The sequence below is a fragment of the Plectrocnemia conspersa genome, unplaced genomic scaffold (genome assembly GCF_051122295.1).
Source record: "Plectrocnemia conspersa isolate PC_06_02 unplaced genomic scaffold, ASM5112229v1 ptg000013l, whole genome shotgun sequence".
NCBI classification, from domain to species: domain Eukaryota; kingdom Metazoa; phylum Arthropoda; class Insecta; order Trichoptera; family Polycentropodidae; genus Plectrocnemia; species Plectrocnemia conspersa.
Window position 1 is genome coordinate 22563934 of NW_028277177.1, and position 27015 is coordinate 22590948.

The 27015-nt window shown below is 33.8% G+C and overlaps 1 protein-coding gene across 4 annotated transcripts; it reads left to right on the forward strand.

Annotated features, from left to right (window-relative positions):
• On the forward strand, positions 1–26096 carry Cbl (E3 ubiquitin-protein ligase CBL). 4 transcript variants are annotated; one of them, XM_088202330.1, is made up of 9 exons: positions 1–669; positions 17780–17926; positions 17993–18136; positions 18208–18333; positions 18411–18526; positions 18597–18703; positions 18777–18921; positions 19038–19237; positions 21503–26096. In XM_088202330.1, exons 1-9 carry the CDS (start codon positions 68–70, stop codon positions 23240–23242), a joined length of 3327 nt encoding a protein of 1108 aa, XP_088058456.1. In that variant the 5' UTR covers positions 1–67; the 3' UTR covers positions 23243–26096. The 4 variants fall into 4 exon arrangements, with proteins under 4 accessions (XP_088058456.1, XP_088058455.1, XP_088058457.1 ...); XM_088202329.1 differs by having other exon boundaries at positions 19020–19237; positions 21503–23392; XM_088202331.1 differs by lacking the exon at positions 21503–26096 and adding an exon at positions 19814–19890 and having other exon boundaries at positions 2–669; positions 19020–19237.
• Positions 26097–27015: the final 919 nt, after the last annotated feature.

Consider the following 27015-nt stretch of genomic DNA (forward strand, 5'->3'; position numbering starts at 1 on the left):
GGCCGGCGCAGTAGAGCGTTAGGAGCGGTCGATTTAAGAAGGTGCGCTTCGTGCGCGCAGGCTTCGGATGTCTGGCGCGGCCGGGGGCGGAGGCGCCGGCGGCGGAAGCGGCGCTGTGGGTGGCGGTGGCGGCGGCGGCGGCGGCAGCGGAGGCGGACGGCCGCTGTCGTCGCTGCTGTGGAAGCTGCAGGGCGCCCTCGCCGAGGCCGTGTGCCCGCCGCGGCTGCCGGCCGACCGGCGCGCTCTCGACAAGACGTGGCGCCTGATGGACAAGGTGGTGAAGCTGTGCCAGCACCAGCGCATGAATCTCAAAAACTCGCCGCCCTTCATCCTGGACATCCTGCCCGACACGTACCAGCGCCTCCGCGTCATTTATTCCAAGCACGAGGACAATCTGCAAGCGCTCAACTCCAACGAGCATTTCGCCGTCTTCATCGCCAACCTGATGCGCAAATGCAAACAGGCCATCAAACTGTTCAAGGAGGGCAAGGAAAAGATGTTCGACGAGAACAGCCACTACAGGCGCAACCTCACCAAGCTCAGCCTCGTCTTCAGCCACATGCTCAGCGAGCTGAAGGCCGTCTTCCCTCACGGCGTCTTCGCCGGCGACCAGTTTCGTATCACCAAGAGCGACGCCGCCGAGTTCTGGAGGGCCAACTTCGGAAACAGGTAAAAAAATACTCTTTCTGGTTATACTTTAGTATCAATTAAATTACCAAGCAATATATATTCTATATAAAAATATATTGAACAGTTCGGATTTTAAAATGGTCATAATATTTAAACCGTTGCTTTCTGATCGTGGCGCCGACATTCTTAACAAATTGATGCCGCTAATTTAATTGGGTGCTCTAAACGTTATGATAAAAGATTCGCTTTTCGCTATGTGTGTGCATGTCTCTGTTTCAATTATGCCCTAAAACACCTTGATAATGACCATGTATTGTTATGCTGACCGCCTCTCAACATAAAACTGACTGATGTTAAAATACAGGTCAATTAAATACTGACCAATGAACTTCTGATCATCTGTCAAAATAATTCTTACCGTTTAATATCAATTCTGACCTGAAATATACCAGCCACTATTAACAAGCATCTCTTATTCCGGTGTATGTCTTACTATGTATTTTTATGATTTGCAATAAATTACTCCAACACGACAACGCAGCCCCATGCTTGATACTGTAATTTTTTACATCAGCATCATAAAGGCAGGCAATATCAACTGAAATTGGTCTTAAACGTAATTTTTAAAATATACCAGGTATAAATATAAATATGATGCTAAAATTTATTTTAGAATCACATTTCCATTGTAATTCAGAAACTTGATGAAGAACTTTTGCAAAGTGCTCAGTTCAATTTCTCGGATTTCTTAATGAATATTTTTCTTCAACTCAAATAATTACTGAACAAGAATTTCTGGAAATTATTCATTGGATTGGAGTTTATGGAAATATTATTATGCGCCACAGATTAGTGTGACTGATTCCAAGCTCTTGATAACGACGTCTTTTATTTTTTGGAGTTCAATATAACATAATTATTGTGCCGAGTATATAATAATATAATGCCAAGGCACCAGCAACACTACATTAAGCTTGTAAAATAGTTAACAATGAGTAAATAATATGAATACATATAAAAAAAGGATTCAGTTTTTATATTACAGACAAATAAGTCTTTCAAAAATTCAACATATACTATTATGACTAATGTATTGTATAATAATTTATTTGTGTATAAAGTTGACAAATATCATTTGACTGGCAAGATAATTTTTCGTTTAAAAGTATGCATCCACCAAGAGTTACTGATACTCAGTATCCACATCTCCCTTATAACAGGATTGGTTCTTCTACTAATATTGATGCTTTTGAAGTGCCTGCGTAGACCACAGATTTGTTGACAAAAATTAGTCTTGGCGTTGACATATTTCCTGATAAACAAACTTGTCATTGTAGACAATGTTGACACAGATATTGTCTTGATTTAGACTGGTTTTAGTCACCGACATATACATTATTTACCCTGAATTCTCATATTTTGAATGAAGAATGTTTCTTAACTGGACAGTTTTTTATTACGTTATTAAAAATAGTTGATTCTGAAAGTGCAGTTAAATTTGTCAAATTTAAATTCACTAAAACTTAAAAGTTAAATCAAGTCCTCATAAAATAAGCAAAACGCAGAGCGGATGACTATAGAATTCGTCACAGAACGGCAATGCACTGGCTCTTGTGATGATATAATATCAGGTATGACAAAATTTGTTCCTCCCGTTGAAAACATTTTTTTAAATTCAACGACGACTTTTTGCGTCACTCCCGTTATGAATGACATATTATTACGACGTCTTGTGCATCAGTTAAATGCCAAATATCATCAATTTTTCCATTCAATCCAGAATGGAACTATTAATATTCAGCAGTTTTGTTAGGATGTCATCGATTCCTAATGACTTATTGTCTCTTGATTTATCTTTAAATTGTGAATGTAAGCTTTTTAATTATGTTCATCCTTATTTTGTCTTGAGATAAAGGCTTGTGTCACTGTAATCGTAGATGGAGGGAAAGTGTCAATTAAAACGTATTTATTTTTATGAGTTAAACAAATTAGCAGCCAAAAATTTAATTGATCTTACAGTATAACAATGGGTCTTTGCAAAAAGATTAGGAAGTGTCCAGCTGTTGAAGTTGAACGAGAATCTTATTTCAGATTCAAATCAAGTAGTGTTTAAAGTTGTAATTTTAACTCATTTCCCAAAATTGCAGGAAATATTATTCTGCATACTAGAAACAGTAAATATATACATATATATCCTTTTGACTGTTCCTAATAATTGTAATATTAGTATTGTTCAAATGACATGACGGTGTGAGGCTGAAGTTAGAATTTGTCTTTCAAACGTTTACATGTTCATTGTTTGAACACTTTAAATCATTATGATATTAGCTTACATATTCTTCTGTTTTTGCTATATATAATATTGAAATTCATCGTTAGGTTATAAGAATTTGATTATTTCCCTCCATGACATATTTTAATTATCTTTATTATTATTTTAGCAATAATTTTCTTATTCTCAAATATAGTGTTACGTTATAAATAAATATCACTAAAAAATATTATTCATAAGTTCTTATTTTTTGGGCTATTTTTAGCATGGTTGTGGTCAGAATTTATATAATATGGGTCAGAATTAAAAGGTCATAATATAAGCGGTCAGAATAAATATTATATGTTTAGAATTTATATTAAATGATAAAAATTGTTTTGACAGATTTTTTCAGTCAGTATTACAGTTCATTGGTCAGTATTTATATTATATTAACTGTATTTTGGCTTCAAGGTCAGTTTTATGTTGACAGATGGTTATCAAGGTGTTTTAGGTTGGGCTCGCAACATTGTCAGATGTCAACACAATAAATCAAGTGCGCTCTCTGCCGCCGCTCTGTCGTTATTCTCGTTTCGTTCATCGCTCCGAATACCTTCGCGTCTTAGAGTTATTCATGGGATGTTCAATGTTCTGACCAACACTCGCTCGCACCTAACCTGTCCAACAGTTTTGGTGCGAACAATATATTTTATAAGATATGCCTAAAATAAATAATTTATTGCCCATTTATATTTAAAAATGTTACAATATATTTTTAATTCACATAATCAAACTATATTTTTATTCTAAGCATTTGATATTTGTTCTGACCTTGAATAATATAATTTTGACCAGGCTGTTAATTAAATTCTGACCCAAAGCTGATTTAAATTCTGACCGTTTAATTTGTTGCCTTATTTATATGCACGGCGGACAGTTGTAGCTCGTCAAAAGTTGAATTTTAAAATCTTAGCTTGTAGTTTTACAGAGATCAAATGTTTCAATAAAACTAACAATCGACTTTTCTCAGTCGGATTCTTTTTTTAGAAGTGTAATTGCGTTAAACACCTCGTGAGAATTCCCATTTGTGCTTATGAAAGAACAATACCGCCGCTTGTTGCAAATTATTGTATAAAACGCGACAGCTGCAATACGTAGCAGTTGTGTGTTAACAGGAAAAAATGTCAAGGAGTCGGGTGAACTGTGTTAAAATAAGAAACTCGTGTGAAACAATCGCAAATAATTTCAATTACAACACCTGAAAGGAAATTGGATTGTATAAAGATTTAAGTGATATGCTATCTAAATATATTTCATTGAATGTAAATTGTTTTATCTAATCTGATTTTTCATGAATGAACACAAGAAATGTGATTAAGGCCTACCTTTGTATATTGGATTGAATTGCTTTCAAACGCTTATTTGCATCGAAAATTATTATTATTGTATTATATACAAATATTTAAAAGCACACTAAGCAAGGTCACAGGAAGTCGTGTCATCTTGTTTTATTATTTTGCCATCTCGCTTCCTCTCTGAATAATAAGCGATACAGAGATTACGGCGCTGTTACAGTGCAGCACGAGTTTTGATTTAGTGCTTCATTATCTGTCAATCAAATTTTCTTATTAGCTTTCAGCTATAATTCATTTAAATTGTAGTGCAACTATCAGATTTCCAATTATATTAATAAAAAGTTTTTTCTCTTCCAATTCCGCGTATTTTGTGTATGATACTTTCACAAAAAATTCTGAATTGTTATAAAGTTATTATATCAAACTTTGGGCAGGATATGATGAAACTTTTTCGTGAGTGACAACTAACAAGATAATTCAATATAATTCCAATATAGATAGCAAGCAAGTACCACAATTCAGATATTGGACTTCGTCTTGAGATTAGATGTAATACTTATTTAGGAGTTCCTAAAATTATATTTTTAAGGAATTTATGATTCGCTATTTGTTGCTATGCATTTTCTTATAATAATTTAAGTTGAAGCCATATTGATCTTTCCATATTGAAGAAACGTTAGTTTTTGGACACATTTTGAGATAATTGGGTGGAACTCTTAGAACCATTGAATAAATCGTTATATGCTGTATTCAAACCACGATAATGCCAATAGGCTAATCAATCATAATTGAAAAATCAAACATAGAGACTGCACACATTTCGTCTCCTTCCATCGTAATTAATCTTATCTCTGCTTTACACTTCAAATATTGTAACTCTAAATCCTCTCCATTGAAGCAGAGAGAGAGCGAGAGCGAGAATTTCGAAGTGTTAATCTTTTGGTTCTGCTCGGCGTGTTCTAAACGTTAGTAATACTTATAATAACAATGCTAATATTTGCCCTCAGCGCTAAATAATCCGTAACGCTGTCCTCCGCAGCGCTAATTGCATCGCGGTCGAGCGCCAGCTGTTGTACACTACAATGCGCCTCGGCTGCGGGCAGGAAGCGCGTGAGTGCACGCATCCACTATTACAAAACACCTGATCGGCCGGGACAGGATCCTGACATCCGATTCGGTAACAGCAAACGATCGACGGCCGATTGCAGAAATGATTAATCTCGTGTAGGTCATGTCGTCAAATTGACGTCATCGTGTGACGGAAAGCCACATGTCGGGTGCAGAATTACCGCGTCCATATATGGATCGATGGGAATCTGCTATAAGTAGTAGTTCACATTTGTGAAGTCATCAAAACAATTTCTTCGCTAATAATGCAACTAAAGTTTTTCGAATAGCAATGAAATCATAACGTATCGGAATTCCTCAATAGTGGCCTTTCTTTGTTCTATTTTATATATGCTTGACGATGTCCCTGGATTTCTCCCGACCTTATGGCTTAGCTAGTTGCAGATTCAATCTATACTTCGTTTCTTTTAACAGAGTCACTTTGAGACTTATCTCATATTTCACAGCGGTATTTCATTGGTAAAGTAAAATAAAAATATCAATAAAAAAACAGTTTATTGTATCTAAAATTTTAAACGGAAAATTTTTTCAACAATATTAGAAAATAATCAATTAAAAAATTGAATTTATATTTATTAATTTTACTCAGCCTTTATGTACCACACTCACATCTTAAATATTCACTGAAAATTACGTTGCGAACTAGCGGTAGTTTACGAGCGACGAAAAACTAATTTTGAATTATTAAAATAATTCACATCATACATACGTATGTTAAACAATCTAGGAAAATGAGCCAATTTGTCATAAACTTGAAAATAGCCACTCAATAGCGATTAATTTAGACTTTATTCTTTACGGTTATCAAATCCTAAGGGGGTGTGATTTTGCAGCCAAAAATACGTCGTTGGAAACTATTAATAATTTATTAGTTAAATTTATATATTGCGAGTTACTATGATGGGCGAGATCGTTTTCTCCGAGCGGGGGTGGAGAAGCTGGTGGAAGGATGATGTTAGTGGAAGATGCTCAGAGGCATTGTAGGCAAAGCAGCGACGGTGTAGTGGAGGTTGGTCCCTCTGCTGCAGTCGTGTCTGGTGGAGTTCGTCTCTGGTGATGGTCGTTCATGACCGTATGATCCTCGTCTACCGGCCTCTACGTATCTCAGCGTATCTCCTGTCGGGCCATATCTGCCTTATCTATCTTCTCCTCATTGGAGACCAGCCTTAAGTATTAAGGGTTGCAAATCTCGCTGACGAATCACAATCATGCAGAGATCATCCAGCCAATTGTTGCATTTATTTCTTAGAGCAAACGAAAGATGTATACGCGTCTAGAAAGTGACATTAGTTTAATGGACATCTTTCCGAGGTCGAATTGTGCAATGGGAATATTGTTACCTTACGGTGATTTTTGTCTTCCGGTGACCGTTTCGCAACAAAGAAATATTTTTTCAATGTATCGGAGAATAATTGTGTTATTTATGTAAACTCTTTTTTCTAGACGAAACGAAGGCTTTTGTGTGGTCCCATCCTTTACATTATATTGTCTAATTCAGCCACATTATTGCGAATGCTCACCCTTGGTCGCCGTCATTAACGGGAGTTTCAAGAATAATACCCCACAATTCATATGTCCATTTTTTTGTTCTTTTTTGAAAATTATAAAATATATTTGGAAATTATTTGTACAAACGGTATTTTTGGTCTTCACAATATCCTGCTTTGCATTTCGGAAGTTGATGATTTATTTGTTGAAATATCAAAATGTTGATAAATATTTAATATTTCACCCTTATGTAAACTTAGGTGACTTATTTATAATATTTTGTATCAAATTGTATTCATAATATTTTTAGTCTGGTATTAAAAATATTATGTGGGTAAAACATATGATAAAAATGCCAATTGCTTTGAAAAGCGGACTATGAATATAACATAAAATCATTACCTAGCACGTTATTAGTGTTTGTTATTAAAATCATAATAAATTGCAAACCTTGTCACGAATAAAATATTCGTTTAATTTTAACATAGTTTGCAAAATACTATTCGAATAGCCACCCAAATATTATACAAAAAGTAGGAATGTATTCGAATATTCGGTTAGGCATGCGTAAAAAGTAGTAACATATCGCACATCGAAAATATGCTATTTTTATCAGAAAAACGTAGTTCATTAGCCGCGCCGATTTCTTAAGAAAATGTGACTACAATTGACAAGAAACTAATTCAAATTAATTGACCGTAACGTAAAAATTATGTTTTTTTGTGAGATATTTACATGGTGTTCACCAATGATTGATTTATATTAGTTGTCTTTACTGCTCAATGCGTTCTGGGCATTTTTCGCTAACGCCACATTTCCATTGGTTTCATATCTTTCTCTATCTCTCTTTGCTTTTGTTAATGTCTCGACTCAGATGTACCGTACTATATAAATGTACGCATATACCGTGAGTCTTATGTCGCTTGTGAATCGTGTTCGTTGAGAACGAACATGACGTCTTCTTAAGTTATAAGAAGATTCAGGATGGATGAATCAAGTTGTAGAGATCGTGAAAATCTTATCATGATAAAAATTTACTTTGGGAGTGTTCGTTCCGAGTAAGCCGGCTGTTTATGGTGACTTGAACTTGTTAAGGAAATTATTAAAGTTCAATGTCTTCATCGATTGAAAAGGACAATATTATAATTGTTAATGAGCACGAGGAAAACTCTTCGAGTGTCTTTTTTGGTCAACATTGTTGGTTTCATTAACTCAATGTTACTGTTATGACCTTTGATTTGCTATTGCATGACGGGTGTACGCGGTATTTGAGTAACAGGAACTGTGTCCGTCATCTAAATGCCACTCGAAAGCTTAGCACCATCAGCCAGACGATCGGCGACGCGATAGACGGGGGGCAGATTAGCCAACCAGTTCGGATCCGGATCGGAGTGACGACCTCGCGCGGCGGGTCCTTTTCGCTAAAAAGACGTGAGTCAATTTTGCAGATTCTCAGACAGCTGAGGTCAATTGCAATAATTACCACCGGTGACGATGAGCTGGAACGGCGGTAATTATAATACATCGAAACTGAAGCGAATTGTGCACGAAAGGGGGCCGTGTTAATTATCGCCGGACGGAGCAGAGAAGCGATGAAAGACGACGGGAAATAGATATGAATGAATGACGGCGGAATACGCGCGCGCACCCATTGGCATCGAATGAATGGATGTGTTCTAAAATAACGCACACAGGCCGCACACTAACTATACGTATCATAATTATGTATGGAGCAGAGGCCGCAGAATCCCAATATTTAAAAGCGGGCGCCGGGAGAGCGAAATTGGCATTGTTTGATTTGAGCGAGGTTCAAGGAGATGCGAATAAATAAGGCACGTGTCGACTCTTTTGAGTTATTTATTGGATGGATGCGTCGAGTTTAGTCAAGTGCGGTAAACCCGCGATAATCGGGATTAGTCAAGCGTAAGATGACGTTAAAATATAAATAAGAAATTAAACACAGCTGTTGGTCGTTCAAAAATAATATTTTTTCTTGATCTTGAACTCGAGCGTGATCGAGGCCATCGCGGGTGAGGATTACGTTATACCTGACTATTAACAAATTAGTGTATGGATTTGTAAAATATTAGTTTAAATAATCTAACTTTTCGATTGTATGCAAATTTTTTGGTATAGACCAGTGGTCGGCAAACTTATTAGCCAAAGAGCCAAATATGCACATTACAACGATTAAAAAAAAATTGAGAGCCAAATCTATTTATTAATTTAGCAAACCTTTATTATAATTTTCCAAATCAACACAAAGACGTTCGAATTTAGAGCTCCATATTTCCTTGTTTTTTAAATCTGGTGCGAATGCCCGTGGATATTTGTGCCAGAGCCGCACTTAAGGGGCCAAAGAGCCGCATGCGGCTCCGGAGCCGCACTTTGCCGACCTCTGGTATAGACATACGACACAGGTATTGTCTTATCGCTCTTTGAAATTAATTTGAAATTTATTCTCAAAAATGTATCGCTGCGCGGCCAAAATAAGTTTATCGTTTGAATATTTTTTTGTTATTATTATACTTTACTTAAAATTTATTATGGGGAGAAGAAGCTTTCTATGTTGAATGTTCTATTACGCCATTACTTAAAATATGGTTTCTAGTCAAACGAAATAGGTTTTTATTTTTGTGTTTATTAGTGTCAATGCTATTGTATTTTGGCTGATTTAGTTGTGCTCACTAATTGACTGTATCTGTATTTGAGCCTCGCTAATCTATAGAAAATCTATAGTAGTTTAATTGAATCGTGTATTCAATCAGCGATGTAGATTATCATAATCAGTAAGTGTGGACACGTTTTGTCGCCGCCTTTCACACTGTAAATTTGAGTAATACTTGAGTTTACATTTGGACTTTAAATTTAATTTAGCCGCGATCGCGGCTTACATATATAATGTTTGTTATTTTGTTTGTACTTAATGCTGTGATCCAATTTGAGTTCCCTATGCTAGCAGCACTATAAATCAGACAGCTGTCAATAATCACGCGTGTTCAAAGTATCACATGTTAGTTTTGTATGTTTTAACTAAAAGTAACTGTTTGGTGCGCATTATGGTCAAGCGGCGTCATTGGGCCATACTTTTTTTAAAACGATGAAGATCAGACTGTAGCAGTCAATGGTGAGTCGATTATTTTTGGCACGAAATCTTAGTTATTGATATAAATAGAAGACTCTCAGGTGCAACGTTGTATATTTTCCGTGAAAAGTTTCCAGGTCTCATTATTTCACGTTTTGGTGACCTAAATTGACTACCAAGATCATGCGATTTAACGCCGTTGGATTTTTTGTGGGGTAGCGTAAAGTGTCGTGTCTACGCCGATAAACCCGCAATGTTGGATCGTCTAAAAACCAACATACCGCCCGAAATGTATGAAAAAGTTATCGAAAATTACATTGAAAGGCTTCAATAAAATACGTCAAATGTTCCATTAATGAAATAATCCGAAAATATCCTTAAATTTGTGTTTTTTTTTAAGTTTCGAAACTATAGTTGGATCACCTTTACATCAACTACTAAAAATATCATTTGAATGTACCAATATTTGATCCGACCTATTTTTATATACGCTTTACCGGTGTGGAGTGACATTATTTTATTTTCTAAAAATGTCATCCATAAATAATTTGCAATACATATTATATACTAATTTTTAAAAACTTTATACCTTTATGTGTATTTTAATATTTCGCGTATTTACACTAATCCACTATTTTTAAGTATCGGAAACTACGATAAAAACAAGATTAAATATAAACGCAAAAGCATAAATTGATTTAGAGCAGTGGCTCGTAACCTTTTAAACATATTTATTATTTTATTTATTATTCGATTGCCGAGCCTTGTAAAATTACTATCTGATACACTATGTATTGCGTAGTAGAAACATATGTCGTTTTCCCCTACAATCCGTTAAAATGTTTCCGATTAAATTTTTTAAAATGAACTCAATTATAAAGCGCAAGATCACGATAAAATATCTACTAGCGATAGCTAATCTTATGAACGCCATTGATGCCGAATATTAATCTAGAGTTGAGGACAGGATGTCGCAGATTAGATAATCATTAATGTAATTTAAGATAATCTCACTTTTAATATGACGTTATTGTAGTAATAACATGTTTCGGTGTACATCGAAAGGTGTCAAATCGACGTAATCCAATACGTATACGAGAGATAATAACTATGAATTGTACAGTTTATATAGGACCAGCTTTGGAATCAACTATTTATATATGCGCGCTCTTTGCTGGTGCTTCCGGTGCTTCTTTCATGAAAGATGCATCACTGGAGGAAATTGGCACAAGACAGAATAAAGTGGAAACGATTATTCTCTGCTCCTTATGTCAGCTCGTATACATTTTAAATTAATCTTTCCTTGTGCTTTAATTATTCAAAGAATATATATGTACGTGCATCATTAGGTTTGGTTTAGACTTTTACCAAAACTTTCGGTCGATCGTTACCATGAAATCCCTTTGGGATTCGTTCGTTTTCGGATTCGCACCTGCGGCCCATTACGCGCAAAAGTAAAACGATTCACCGATCCGGAAAAGTAAACGTAACGCGTGTATGTCGATTAACGAAGGCAAAGGCTTCGGGGACAAATTGTCTTAAAAAAGGACGAATTCATCGAGTCTTAAGTCTCCTATCATCTGACGCACGACGTTAATCATTCGAGTCATGGGTGCTTCTAAGCTAAACGTTATTAAACAAATGTAAACTGCAACTTGTGTTTATTTTTTAAATAAAAATGTTAAATGCGTAGATCAAAATGAACTTATCGTCTTTCGGCGTGGGTGATAATTGTTTTGCTGTTGTTGCGATTGTTTTGTTACTAAACGCGCAAGGGGGCGTTTAAACGATTGTTGTTCTTGTTAATAATATCGTGTGTTGTATCAAAATAGACATGGATGCGCATGTATGTGAAATTGTTGGTTATGCGTTGACGATTTTGTATACTTCGCGTTCTAAATGAACTATTCGTGCCAAGTTTTGGTAAAGCGCAAGAAATACATCAATATATAGCAAACGTCTGCGGTTGTTCAAACACAATCTATAATCGTCAATGACTGAACACAATGTGCAGCAAAATTGATAAAACTTGTTTGCTCCGGTGTTTCAGGGAAGCTAAATCGCTAACTATGCAAATACAATAAACGGTCCTAGATAAATACACCATTTTCATATGGTAATTATTTGCTACTCGAGTATAGTGAATCGATTCGAAACTGTTATATTTAGTTGAGCCAATTCTGAATCGTAACATTTGTAATTGTTCAAGGATATGATTTTCGGAATAATGTTCAAGAAAATGCTCGATTTTTATACAAATTCGATTATTCTCCAATCGTCGATACTGTATTCCTACACTTCTACTGGATAAATGTTATTATGCTACATTCAAGGTTTTACTACAAATTGTCTTGTTGCGGATTCAGTCTTTGAACATGCGTGTATTACTTTTCTGGTGAGAATCCGTGTTTCTGCCGCGGGTCATCACAGGTAGGACGCATTGTTCGTATACCTGGGTTTTAAAGGGAAGGTTTGATTGTAACAACTTGTGCCGACTTAACTGAATTCATCTTAGTTTATCACCGACCGTTAAGTTGGTGCCTAGGTAAACACCGTTTGAACTTCTTTAGAATTGTGTCTTATATGAAGTTATAACTTCATATTTAGACAGACTGTTTGAAATTCACACAAGACTCGGCGTTTCTACAGACGTGTTAGGTCATAGATCCATAGATTCAGATACGTATGCGTGCCGAGGCGGCATACACATGGCGACGCAACGTCAGATTGTTTATTTCGATTCGGCCGTTTATTTATCGCGCGCCGCCGCCGCGTGACGCCAATGGATTTTCGCTAACCGCCGCTTCGTTCATCATCATCATTATTCCGCGCACGGCAAACGCGTTTTCCAGGTTTCCGTCCCGGGCTCTCGTCCCCTCCTCTCTAATCTGACGGGTCGACAGATTAAAAATGAAAAACGCTGCGAGTTGGTCGACCTGCTGCTGCCGCTTCTTTCATGAGCCGATGAATTCGGGAGGGCCGATGAAAAATTTTCGCTCCGCTCGCTTCCGCTGCACCTGTCGAGCCGGAATTTCAGCCTTCCTGTCTTCGAGCACGTAACGTCCGTCGCTGGCCGCCAACCTTTGGCGACGCGGTCCAGCTGTCGCAGGCTGCTCGATACTCTTTCCACTACCATATCTGGTCATTTCTATATATGTGGTGTGACGGGCCCTAATGGTATTAGGCCGCTTTTACACAATCGAGCGTTTTAGCGTAATCTCGACACTTCGATATGCAGTCAACGTCTTGGAAGAACATCAATTTAGCGGGTTTTATGCCATTAAACTGCCTTCACATGAATACAAACGAGAATGGTGTCGATATTTGGTGCTGTCACAACCAATAAGTCAGTGGCGTATCGATAATCAACATAATGATCTATGAGTATATATTATAACCATCTATGAGTAGTATTATAACACGCTTAGATCGATTGGAGGCGGAAGGTAAAAAGTACATGGTTCTCTCCGGAGGTGTCTTTTGTGCGAGCCCGATCGGTCAAGGGCAAAGCCCTGGCGTCGGGCCCTCTGTGGTACGTCCTTTCTCTGCGATGACCAATCTTTCACACCCAACCAATGCTCAAATCCGTTATATGGCATTTGGAAGAGGAAAGGAGATTCTCGGAATCAAAAATTCGTAAATTTGGATGATTCATCGGTGAGTCACCGTTATTTTTTCTCTTGGAAGCAATATTAATTTGCGTTGCAAATAGTCGCCACTATTAAACTTATTTCTTATAAGTCAGTGTAAGTGAATTTCTACATAGTACGACTTTTGCAAGATATTTATATTATTTTTTTATAATTACACTGTCGAGCGTATTATTATATATATTCACACATAATAATATCTAACTATTTAACCACGAACCGCCACCTTAAAACGTAAGCTGTGCATTTCGTTTCATGACTCCGGGGCTCACCATACAAGAGTAGATTTTCTGCTAGCGATGTCCAACCCGAGGTTCGCAACCGCATGCGGCCCAGTCAATAGTTTTGTACGGCCCACCTTATGGCCGAGTCATTACACATACAAGCCACAAAATAAAAATTCGTAAAAGTTGTCATCTTCGTCTTCAGAATGTGCACTTACAATTCTGCTGGTATAACCTGTTTTATGGCAGGGTCTGACTAACCGATCCCCGTTCTTTTACCTAATAGTTTATTACTTTTTACAATTCACTTTTTGTCACATATTGTTGGGAAAAAATGAAGCCATTTTCGGATGGTGATTACACCAAAGAATATATTATCGCTGCAGTAGAAAGATTTACACCAGAAAAGTGAAGATTTTCAGTCAAATCAGCCTATCAGATCAAACTATAGCATGTAGAATTGATAAGATTTCAAATGAAATTTGTTCAATACTGAACATGGTTTCTAAGTAGCTTGTGTATTTCTCACTGGCTTTTGATGAAACAACAGATCTTAAGAATATAGCTCAATTTGCTATTTTTATTAAAGGTGTGGATAGTAAAATTATACAACTACCGGAAAAAATATAAAAGAAGCTGTCATAAATGGCATGCATGAACTTCGACTAAAATTAATAAATCTAACTGGGATCACCACAGATGGCGCAGCTTCGATGATTGGCAAGAATATTGGAGCTGTTAAATTAATTCTTGTGCATAGAGATGCCATAACAGAAAACTCGAAATCATTGGAGCTTTTCATTTCACATTGAAAATGTATGTGTCCAAGTATTTAATATGAACCATGTGATGCCAATTGTTTTTAAAACAGTTAACACAATAAAAAAAACATTCTTTGAAGCATCGTGAGTACAATGATTTACTTTTTTACTCAAAAATTAGATGCTTAATTCGTGGATATGCTTAGAAAGATATATTGGAATTTGAGGGAAGAAGTTGAAATTTTTATGAATAAAGAATGTTCCTGAATTATAGGATGAACAATGGCTTTTAGAATTATGTTTCGAACGAACTTAACATGTCAGTTGAAATAAAAAAATTCAGTCCATTTTCCATTATTACATAAATTAAATTGAGACAAAAAACATTTTTCTAAATATGCGTAAGAAATTACTAATTTGCTGTGATTTTTTTTTTATATTTAAAAAATAACGAGAATATGTTCAATATTTTTTATGTATATTTGACATTACTGTGGAATCAATTTTATAAATGGAGTTATTAGACCTCCAGTGATCCTCTAAATTGAAATATATGTTTGAGGCCAAAGTTTTATGAGATACATATATGTAATGATAAATTCCCTAACTTAGAAAAAACTGGCGATGAGCATTACAGCTGCAATTGAAAAAAGTTACCTGTAACTCAAAATTAAAGATAATTAATTACAATTATTATTATTTATAATTATAACTCAAAGTTAAAGATAATTAAATCCAAGAAAAATAGATTGACAGGTGACAATTTAAAAAATCAATTATGGCTTACGACGTCGAATATACCTGTGAATATTAAAAAAATAACTGAGAAAATTGAAACAAAAACAAGTTCACATAAAAATATTACTGTATTATAGAGGTTATTTTTTCTGTATTATAAAATGATATTTTTTTTTACTATATTATGAATGTTTAAATAAATAGTAAATCTTTTTTGGTTTTGCCCCAGTAAACCATTTCGGTTGGACACCTGGATTAAAGCAATGTAGCTTAACCTCCTCAAACCTGAATTTTTATTTTTCGTAGAAAATTTTTTTTTGTTATAGAATATTTTTTTTAAATTAAATACATTAAAGAAGCATGAAAAATATTGTTTTTGTATTTTGAAATAATATGGTGTACACTGATGTACAAAAGGTCAAGTGAAAATAAGTCGAAAATGACTTCAAAATCAAGCAATAAATTATTGTACATTGCGATGTGCACTGGGTCTGAAGAGGCTAAGTTTTAAAAGCGAAGTGAGTCGAATAAAGGGGAATCTAATAATTAAATCTCTTGCCATACGTAGACCTTCATATGACTAAACGCGATGATCGGTATTATTGCTGAATAAAAAGGGAAAGTAGCTTTTACACTAAAATTATGATTCTATTGATAAAATTCTTAATGGTATCACTGGTTGACTGAAACTGAAGGCAAGGCAAAATAGTTGGCAGCAATGGCGATTTCACCTTCGCTGCAATAAAAACCAGCTAGAAATACGTTGCGAAAGATATTAATGTATGTGTTTAGTATGTATTTGAGTGCTTCCTGTGTTTATTGCTAAATTCAGGAAAATCGCAATAGAAAGTTTGTGTTATGGTAACAATTGATCGAAAATTATGCTTCTAGTGCTCAACGTTATACTGTAAATTTAACCTATTTTAAAAAGCATTATGTATTTGAGTATTATTCGCAGGTTTTGAATAAATAAAATTCATTATGTCTATCATAGGCGTGAAATTGAAACTTATGTCTAGCAGATATGACTAATATGCCAAAAATGTTTTTCTCATGTCTTGATAGTTCCAATGAATCATTTTTGTTATTCTTGTTGTTTCATTTATTCAATTCTGAACAATACTTTACCTTGTAAGTAATTTAGAAGGTCAATTCGCACCAAATTATAATTAACTCATCATTCTATATCGCTATTGATACTATCTTTGGCTATTCATTCACTACTTTTGCAAGTCCAATATTGCGAACGTTGTGTGATATGAATTTATCATGGCTATTTTACATATTTAGCTTCGCAAAGGTTGTCTTTGTACTCCAATTAGGTCATTCATAAATTAGTAACTTGTCCGGTTTAATTTTGATGGTTCGTTGCGTTAATATAGACATAAAGTGACATTGAACTGTTCTTTTGACCTCAGGGACCACTCATTCTTGTCACCTTTCAATCTAAACTTTTTCTCAAAGTAACTTGAATCATTTTTCATTTATGTTGTTATGCTTTTTACATTGTTTTTAATGTTATCATTGTATTATTATTGTGGAATTTATTTATCAATGCTTTGTCTGCAGACTTCCTTTTTTGTGGTAAATCGTATTTTTATTCATACATTTTTTGCGATTAAATGTGGTAGTTTTTAAACCACAAATTAATAATTCCATGTTATTGCTGGAAAGATCAACACTGTAGCTTCCAACGTTTTATTATGCAGAATTATTATACAGTAAAACTCACAAGCACAAAGTTCACAGCTGCTCAGAATAATTTATGATTGTATATCGTTTATTTTTGTTAGATTTTTAAACACCTTTTGAATGATAAAACATCCGCTTTGGATGCAATACATGTCATAAATTATTTATAAAGTATTATTTAGAATCTTCCGTTGGGACAATTTCTGTAGTGTAGGAAGTTAATACAATATTGTGATTATTAACGAATATTTACATTGAGGACAATTTAAACGAGCAATATATACGATAAATTGCGCATTTTATAAAATGTATGTGCATTAAATTAAATATGCCGTGCATTAGCGTTGGTGTGGTTACACATCAACTGTTAAGGTCAAAACGTTCCAAGGATCATCCGTGCAGTGAATAAATACAGTTTCACTGATATTGACCAGTGGAATAATACATCAATTGTTTGATACATCTTAACTGGCCTGTTTAGTAAAATTATGTTCATACCATTGAAAATATTACTTCACTGTAACAGTTGCGAAACGTCCAATTACTGTTCAAACCCAAACCTAATTAGATTAATTCGTTTAGGCTAGGTTTTGGTTTGAACTTAAAATATTGCTCAATGTGATATTGTTTATTGAATAAAGATATATTTATTTAATGCTCATTTTTTGATTTATACACAAATCATTCGTTTTAGTGCACACTAATATTTTTTATTTAATGCTCATTTTTTATTGTTGTAATGTAAATAAATCAAACCTCTTTTTCATTTATTTTCAGCACTCTGGTTCCGTGGAAGCAATTTCGACATGAGCTGAATCAGGTCCATCCGATTTCATCAGGCTTGGAAACAATGGCGCTGAAAACGACTATAGATCTCACTTGCAACGATTTCATATCTAATTTCGAGTTTGATGTGTTCACCAGGTATGTTGTTTACATTACAACAAAACTAATTTAGTGATTTTTTCTAAATGTAATCTTTCGTTGAAGGTTATTTCAACCATGGAACACGCTACTCCGCAATTGGCAAATTTTGGCAGTGACGCATCCTGGCTATGTAGCTTTTCTCACTTACGACGAGGTTAAAGCTAGGCTTCATAAATATATAAATAAGGCAGGGAGTTATGTTTTTAGGTTAGTATTTTTTAATATTACAATTTATTTTCTTAATTTACATTATTTAATTCTTAATTTTTATATTTTAGATTATCTTGTACTAGATTAGGGCAATGGGCCATTGGCTATGTAACAGCTGATGGTGAAATATTGCAAACTATTCCTCAGAATAAAAGTCTTTGTCAAGCACTTTTGGATGGCTATAGAGAGGGATTGTGAGTATTTTAGCTTCAATCGTATAGATTTTGTTTATATATTGTTGTAAAAAATAACATGTATTTTTATATTATAGTTATTTATATCCTGATGGCAGAGATGTCAATCCGGATTTAAGTTACGCTGTACAATCACCGAGCGAAGATCACATAGCTGTAACACAAGAGCAATATGAGCTGTATTGCGAAATGGGTAAGATAGCGGTTTTATTATTAAATATTTATATAATTTATGTATTTAATTTATTAATTTCCAATTTTAGGAAGTACATTTCAATTATGTAAAATATGCGCTGAAAACGATAAGGATATTAGGATTGAGCCTTGTGGTCACTTATTATGCACTCCGTGTCTCACTGCTTGGCAAGTTGTAAGTAAATTATGAATCAACAGTAATTTTAATGATTTAATGCTGTGGTATAATATTTTTATTGAATTAATAGGATTCAGAAGGACAAGGATGTCCGTTTTGTAGGGCTGAAATCAAAGGCACGGAACAAATTGTTGTTGATGCTTTTGAACCTAAAAACTCGAGGGGTCAACAAAAGTCCAAATATCATCCGTGTGCTTCGTCGAGTATGGAAGGAAGTGAGTTGTAATTTTAGCCTTTAAGTTCAATATTTCAGTAGTCTTGACGGTGATACAAATATATATATATAGTGTTCATAATGTCACCATAATTCAAGAAATTTATCTTATCAAAGGTTCTTCCGATCAAGTCCCCGTTTCTCCACCCATCCACAATGGAATGATGAAGAATAGCCATAACGAAAATTCTTCGGCATCATCGGGAGCTTCTTCATCGTCTAGCAGCTCAAACGCATCTTCAAACATGGGCGTTTCTAAGAACGTGGTGTCATTGGCCAATTTTAACGGTCTCTCGGACGAATTCGACGACTTGGAGGTAATGATGAACATTTAAGTTTGCTTTTGTGACAAAATGAATGAATACGTATTGCACCTTTGGCTTTTGTTGTCATTTTTATTATCATTACTCATACAATCATTTAATTTTCGTCTGTATGTAACTTGAAATTCATATTATTTTAATAACTCTGAATAGCCCTTTTGTGCTCACACTGCATATCATCGTAATGGTGTATACAAATTTTCCTATTTGTCTTCTATACTAAGGATCTGGGAAGGGAATATGTAAAGAATAACGATATTTTTGCTTAGTGACATTTCTTGTACATTATTTCAATTATTTTTATTACATTTGCTAAGTAATTATGTTAAGAAATAGAGTATGTACATTTGTCTCATCTTGTACCAAAACATTTATCTAATGTCCCTTATCTAAGTTAAGGATAATGGAATATATTCTGCCGATACTTATTTTTTTAGTTATGTGAGCTTAAAAGGGATTAAACGATTTTACGTTATATAGACGATTTTTCTAAAAAACACAGTTTTAATTATTCATTGCATACTTTTTGTTATTACTGGCTTGTCTTGCATATCTTTTTTTTTATTCCAGCACCCTCCTTTACCGCCGCATGGTTGAACGTTTTCAATAATCATCACCTCCCGTAGTGAAATATAGGATAAATAAAATTGGGAATTGTGTTATATATTTGTGCAGTGAAAATATTTTGCTACAATATACACGCATAACGAAAATAATGTTTAGAATATCAACCTTTTTTAAAAATACTATTACGCATCTAAGAAGTTTAGATGGTATATTTTTAGTCTTGAAATTGTGATTTAATGTGAAATGTATCGTTCGTTCGGTTAGTGTATAAATGATATTTATTAATGCTAATGTTTCGACGGCGAAATTAAGTGAGACGTTAATCTTAATACATATGGGGAATCAGTTTATAATTAGATTAAAATGTATCGTTCTACATTTAAGATAGTTAACCCACCTCAATTGGTCTATATGTATACTTTGATAGCTTTTAACACTCGCGAAGTATATTGATTCAATATTGTCTTCCATTCTCGATCGCTTTTGATATTGAGGAGGCTCTAAGAGTGCTTTATATATTTATACATTTCTGTATAATTTTTTAAATTTATCATATGAAAATACAAGACTAATTTGATTTAATTACTGTACTTATTAAAATTTTAGATCGTTGGCTTTTAATATGCTTAGATTCATATTCATGTTTCATACATTATCGTCATGTAATCGCATGCAATATTTTTGTTTGTGTTTGTTGGCTTCATTTGTGTTTTTATTGTTTTAAATGTTTTTTTGTTTTTTGCATTTTATAGTGTGAATTATAAAAATGCGAGTCTTGCATGAAAATAAGGAAGGGGGGCTTTAACAAAAAATAAATAAAAACGTTATTAGAGATTCACATTACGGCATGTGTGAAAAATATTACGAAATATGTTCGATTATTTCGGTAATGTTGTCTAATTTTATTTTTCGTATGTAGTCTTGTATTATATGCAGATTTTTTTAATGATTAAATCTCAAACTATCAAATTTTGTTACGTATTATTATTTTTTGTTGTTGACCGAGCAACGTTGGCATTGTCGTTTTGTTAAATTTATGTTTAATTCAAACTCATTGTGCACAATGCCAGCTTTGTTGGGATAGCAATTTTTTGGATGAGCTTTTAATAATAAGGGGTAAAAAGTCTGAGATTGCTAATCCAATCCAAAGATCGCAAAGTAAAATGTTGAATATTTGCATTGACTCGCTCGTATTTTGATGTAATATTGTCTCATCTGTAATACTTGCATTGATCTGTTTTGTCATACTCATTTATTATTATTATTATTGACGATTTTTTTATATATTTATGGAAAATTAATTCTTGTACTGCTTTTTCTAATACTTTAAATATGTCATGTAGATAATTATAATTTTTTTATTTTATTGCATTGACTGGATCGTTTAATTTATTTATTATATACATATTATCATAGTTCTCATTTTTAATTTTGTAAGGTGTTTTATATATTTTTTTATACGTTAATATTATATTATTTATAGTATTAAGTATAATATTTAGATGCATAATGATAGTTTCTCCAAAGCCTTATACTTGTTTTATATTAATGTAAGGAATTATATGAAATTATATTTTGATATCTAAAACACATCGTTTTCATTTTCACATATTTATAATTTATTTCCTTTTTCCATATTTTTTCTTTCATATTTTTCCATGGAATGTAAATATTTTTGTGTTGATTTTTCAGGATTGCGTTGAATTCAATGCTGCGACCAGTTCTATCCAAGCTCTAATTAAACATCAAAGATCGGATGATGTTCCGCACAGTCCACTGGCATCCCCACGGCCTAGTCGTAAAGCGAACCATTCGCGTTCGGTAACACCGACTCCTAATAATCCTCCGGTAGTTCCGCCTCATAAATCGACACAGCCGCACCCTCCCACTGTGCCAGCTCATAAGGTTCCTCTGTCTAATCAGATCAATCCGAACTTGATGAGTCCGTCGCCGCCCATAGTTCCTAGAATATCCAATAATGCGAGCACGTCTAGTTCAAATTTTCACCCTCAAGCACCAGCAGTACCTGCCCATAAACCGATCAACGTTAGAAGTCTCAATACTGTAACAACGCATCCGATTGAAAACACTTACGGCGAGCTCCTCGGATGTAATTCGTCAGCTATACCTAAAAGTAGTAGTGATTTGTTAAACGAACAAAAAAATAATAGTGGTAACAAATTAGGTTTGGCGCCAAAGAGAGTGCAAGACTTAACGGCACCGCCTCTACCGCCTCGAAAATCTACTTCGCCGCAAGACATCAGCAGACCGCTTCCTGTTAATTTCGTATCATCCATGTCTAAAAAGCAGCCGGTTGCAAATATTCAACCGCACGTGAAACAACCTATGAAGATGCCCGTTGGCACAAATAGTAATTTTAATTGTGATAGCTTAGTAATCGAGAACGAAAAGTTACAACAAAATAACGGCAATAGAAGTCCGTTGAGTAATGCGACGAGTATGATCAACCTGTCGTTTCAAAATGCTCAACCGCCTAAAAAAGGAAACACAAATTTGTTAGATATAAATAGGCCGAACATTTCGAGCAGTCGGAGTTCTGAAGATCTGACAATGAACCATCAAGTCCATCAAGTTTTAATATCGGGCGGCACCGTTTTCGATTTTAGGCACGTAGTCGATCAAATTTCGTTCTCGGACAACTTCAGGCAAGGAGCAGACCCGGAACGCAAATCTAGTCTTGGGAATCAATCAGGTCAAAGCAATTTGTTTTCGGTCATAACCGGATCGACTGAAACGATCAGCGGTGTGATTGACACTCGCTATGAAGTTTTACCGGTGCATAGGAACGCGTGTCCCGTGCAAGATCCGAGAAGGTTTAGCAAGCCAATTTTAAATAATGGCTCGAGCATGCAGAGGGTAAGATCTCCGCCGAAAATGATTGAATTGAGAGATGAACCGGATTCGGCTCCCGTACATTTTATTAGGAACGAAGATAGTGTTACTCATAAATCTATCGCTAGGATACATCCGATGCCGAGTAGACCTCAGCAGAGCGAACCGCCTCTGAAGCCGCCGATGTACGATCACAGAATAAATATGAACGAGATTTGTGCCGAAGAGGCGGCTTGTACGTCGCAATATGAAAACGTCACTTTGGACAGCAAAGGGATTGTGGTGTCGATTAAAAGACAGCAGATACCGTCTTCTTCGAACAGTGAATCGCATGAGAAGATTAATCCGTTGACTCACAATTCTTCCGGTCAGAGGATAGACGAAGTGAGTTCGCCTAACGTACCGTACGAAAACATAAACTTGGATTACATAGCTAGGTTAGTAAGCGAGGGTTATCCTAAAGACAGTGTAGTGAGGGCATTAGGCATTACGAGAAATGATATTGAAATGGCTTGTGATATTTTGCACGAGTTTGGCACAAAGACAGTTAGGTGTCATAATAATAACAGCGGTGGTTGAAGTTATTTTTTTCTTTGATCATGTTACAGTTTAGAGTCTATGCTTAAAAGATGTTATATTTATTTTGTTAATATTATATAATGTTTAATAATTGTGAAGTGTATTTTACACAGTTCACTCATCGATACTAATCATTATTTATTGTCTTTTTAAGTTTATTATTTTGGAACATGAAAATGAATTTCTATATAGCTTTTTTCTTTTGCTGCATTTATACAATATTCCCTGGAGGCGATGACATTTGACAGATTTTCATTTTCGTATTTCAAATTATTTTCAATATGCATAAAACCAATTTTTACGCTTATTGTTATGTGCAAGCATTTTATAGTCGTGATATAGTACGTTGAATATTTGGTATCAAGTCTAGTAGATTTTTACGTGATTTTGTGATTGATGCGTTTTTGTTAAAATTATCTTATTTACGACACGTGTATTCTTTTCTCTGTAGTCGTAATTTGAATAGATGTAATTTTCATAGTCTTATCAATAACGTACCTGATAATGTTGTCCTAGGTTCTGGGACTAATGTTTTTGATTTATAAGCCAACTTTTAAATTCCTAATATTTTCATTGTAAAAATCTATTAATATTTTTTTTATATTTATATATAAAAAATCATTCAACTATGAGTCACCTTTTTACGACAACAAAAATATGTAGTATTTTAAATAAATTATTCTAGCACACTTTTTTGGTAAAAACATTGATTTTGAAAAAATCATGATTACCATTTTATGTGTTGATATGATATTTTTGAATTTATTGTTCAACGATGCACACTTTTGAAATTGTATTAGATTTGTTGTATTTTTTTCATAAAATATATTAATTAACTAAATTTCGATCATCATTGAGACTTTAGAATAGTTTTGAGGCTTCTAAAGTGGCTAACCACTTAGACCCTCGTCACTAGCTTATGACATAATAATGTGATATAAATGTATAGTATTTAGCTTACATACGGACACAAGTGACACGAATCTAATCTCCCGGGATTTAATTATTGGGAATTATTCTGGTTTCGTTTTCTGCGTTTCCATTATTCGACTGTTCTCTCACCGTTGGGTCCAAATTTGCAAAGTTTCGATCGAGCTTACCTTTGATAAAAATTCGTTTGAGTCAAAATTGATTTTTCGTCAATTAACAACGCCATTGGTTTAGCATCTTCCCGCAATACTTCCGAGTGTTTTAAAAATAAGATCGTTAATGAATTTTGTACAATTCCATTCTAAAGAAATGTATGAACTGAAGCAATACAAAGTGTAATTATTATGAAATAATTTACTGTTCTTTTTCTATGAATTGTTGAGAATTATGTATATCTGAATATTTGGCATTTAAACTATAGTCTATATACGACATTGACTTAATACATAATATAGATCGTTATTTTCTGATAAATATGCGTTACTTCTTAGCATATTGGATGTTTTTATAGTATAGGTGTGCATAATTGTAATTCCTGTTTACATAATATTGAAATTGTTAGCGCTTTATATTTTTTCTATTTAAAGAAAATATCATTTAACTTCAATTGTATCGATATTGTACGATACAGTGCTTTATTTGTGCGATTTTGATTATCGACAAATAATTGCTAGCAGTTCAGATTTTTTTCTGAATGTTATATTAGACTGATGCAAAGTGTTGTCTGTAGACGTTGATTTCTCTCGTGTGTTTCAACTGCTTTTATATGACTAGTATTAACATTTTGTCAATGTAAATAATCCAAAGTATTTTTTTATAATTAATTTACTACGATCGACTTTGATGTGTACGTGGAAATTTTGAATAGTTCCCTTCTTATGAACTGTACATAATTTTGATACTTATCTTTATAAGTGTATTTTTTTTATTTTCTAACATTATTTTAATTTATTGTTTAAATTTGAGGAAACAATATCAAAATGAAAAGCATGACTTATTTCGCCATACATCAGCAATAAATATACATAATTTCATTTAGATAAGGAAAATCAACGGTTTTGTATGTTATTATCATATCAACTAAAATTACTTTTAAGCTTAATAAAAAATACAACAAAATTAACTGTTACAATTATTAGAATCTCTTAATTTATCTTGATATTATAAAAAAATATATCTTGGATCAATATTATTCATTTTTTTGTATTCTAGTCATATTATATAATGTCAGGTATTCATTAAAAAAAGAATTTCTAATATTTGTCAAATTAGTTTTTAAATTTTACAAAATATATATTTTAGTTATCGTATTGATAGATCTGGAGTATATGTATACGTGTATCGGTACGGTTCAGTACAGAGAACTGTTTTTTTTCGTTTGTTAAAATTATAAATTTGCTATAAAAACGTTTGGCGATATCATTTGCTGATTGGCTGAATATCAATATGTGATCGTTATGAAAGTGTTTGTTACGTGTAATAATTGATTTGCCTATACATATGTGTATTTTATTGGTTAAACCAATTGTGATATTTACGTTTAAAAATGTTTTTTAAAAAAATGATCATTCAGCCGCCATTGCAAAGTTTAGTGGCATTGTATTGACAAACGGAAAGATTTCTTTTTAGGAAAGATGAAAGTGTTTCCACGATTTTTATGCTAAGCATATCTAGCGTAGGCGTATTTTTAAATGTCGGAAAACTGTCGATAATGATCGACCTCTGTACTGAAATATAACTTGCGTAATAATGATGATAATGTATTTGCACTCGTTGCATTTTGGATGTAGTTAAGAGGCGGAAAGTGTATTATAAATTAGGTATTTTTGTATATATTTGTAAATAATAACTATTAAACAGAGAATATTTGTTCTATTTAAGTATATAAAGGCATCACAATCATGAATACAAGTCATGTGATACATTAACGAGTTTTATTCATTTCAACATCTGTAATTATGAAAAATATATCCACAAATAAAATCAATATGGTAAAAAGCCATGTTTAAATATGGGATTCATAATTCTATTCGATTTTTATGTATTGGATAATCCAGATATAAATTTAAAGAGAACTGATCCATATTGTGATAGTGAATGATTTTTTGCATCATTAAACTACATACGTTCTGTAATAACAACATATGTCAAAGATATGTTTATATTCCCGTATGGTTCAAAACAATCCTTAAATTGAAAATTGGTCTACTTATCACCGTCAAAAGAATTGTAAAAAAATAATGACTTCTCAGATGTGTTAATATAATATCACAATACTGAATAATTGCGGATGAATTATAAATTTATCTACTAATTTTAATTATTTTTTTATATAGGTTTGTCAAATAAATTAAAATTTAAAAATTCCAGCTTAAGAACCATCTGTGTATAAGTAACTTTTATCAAACATGCCCAACAGATGGCTCTTGAGTATGATTTTGATTATATAGTTGAGTATACATTTGCAAATTTGTAATTATTATCTGAAGGTTATTCCAAAATAATCAGAATCGCATATGTGAATTTTCCTTAACCTATATGCCCAACAAATCTTTCAAATTTCCTTAACCTATATGGCATATATATGCCAAACACAATTATTAAAATCATCTGCGACCTAAAATTAAATCAATTCAAGGTGGGTGCTTGGTACTTTTCCCCTAGAGGTATCTACCAGGGCTGTGGAGTCGGAGTCGGAGTCGGAGTTGGAGTCGTGGAGTCGTGGTGTTTTGGCCGGAGTTGGAGTCGGAGTCGGAGTCGTGAAAAATGAGCGACTCCGAGCATTTTTTAAATTATGAAATTTATGAATTTTTAATTGCGTAATAATGAATGTGTATAGCGTA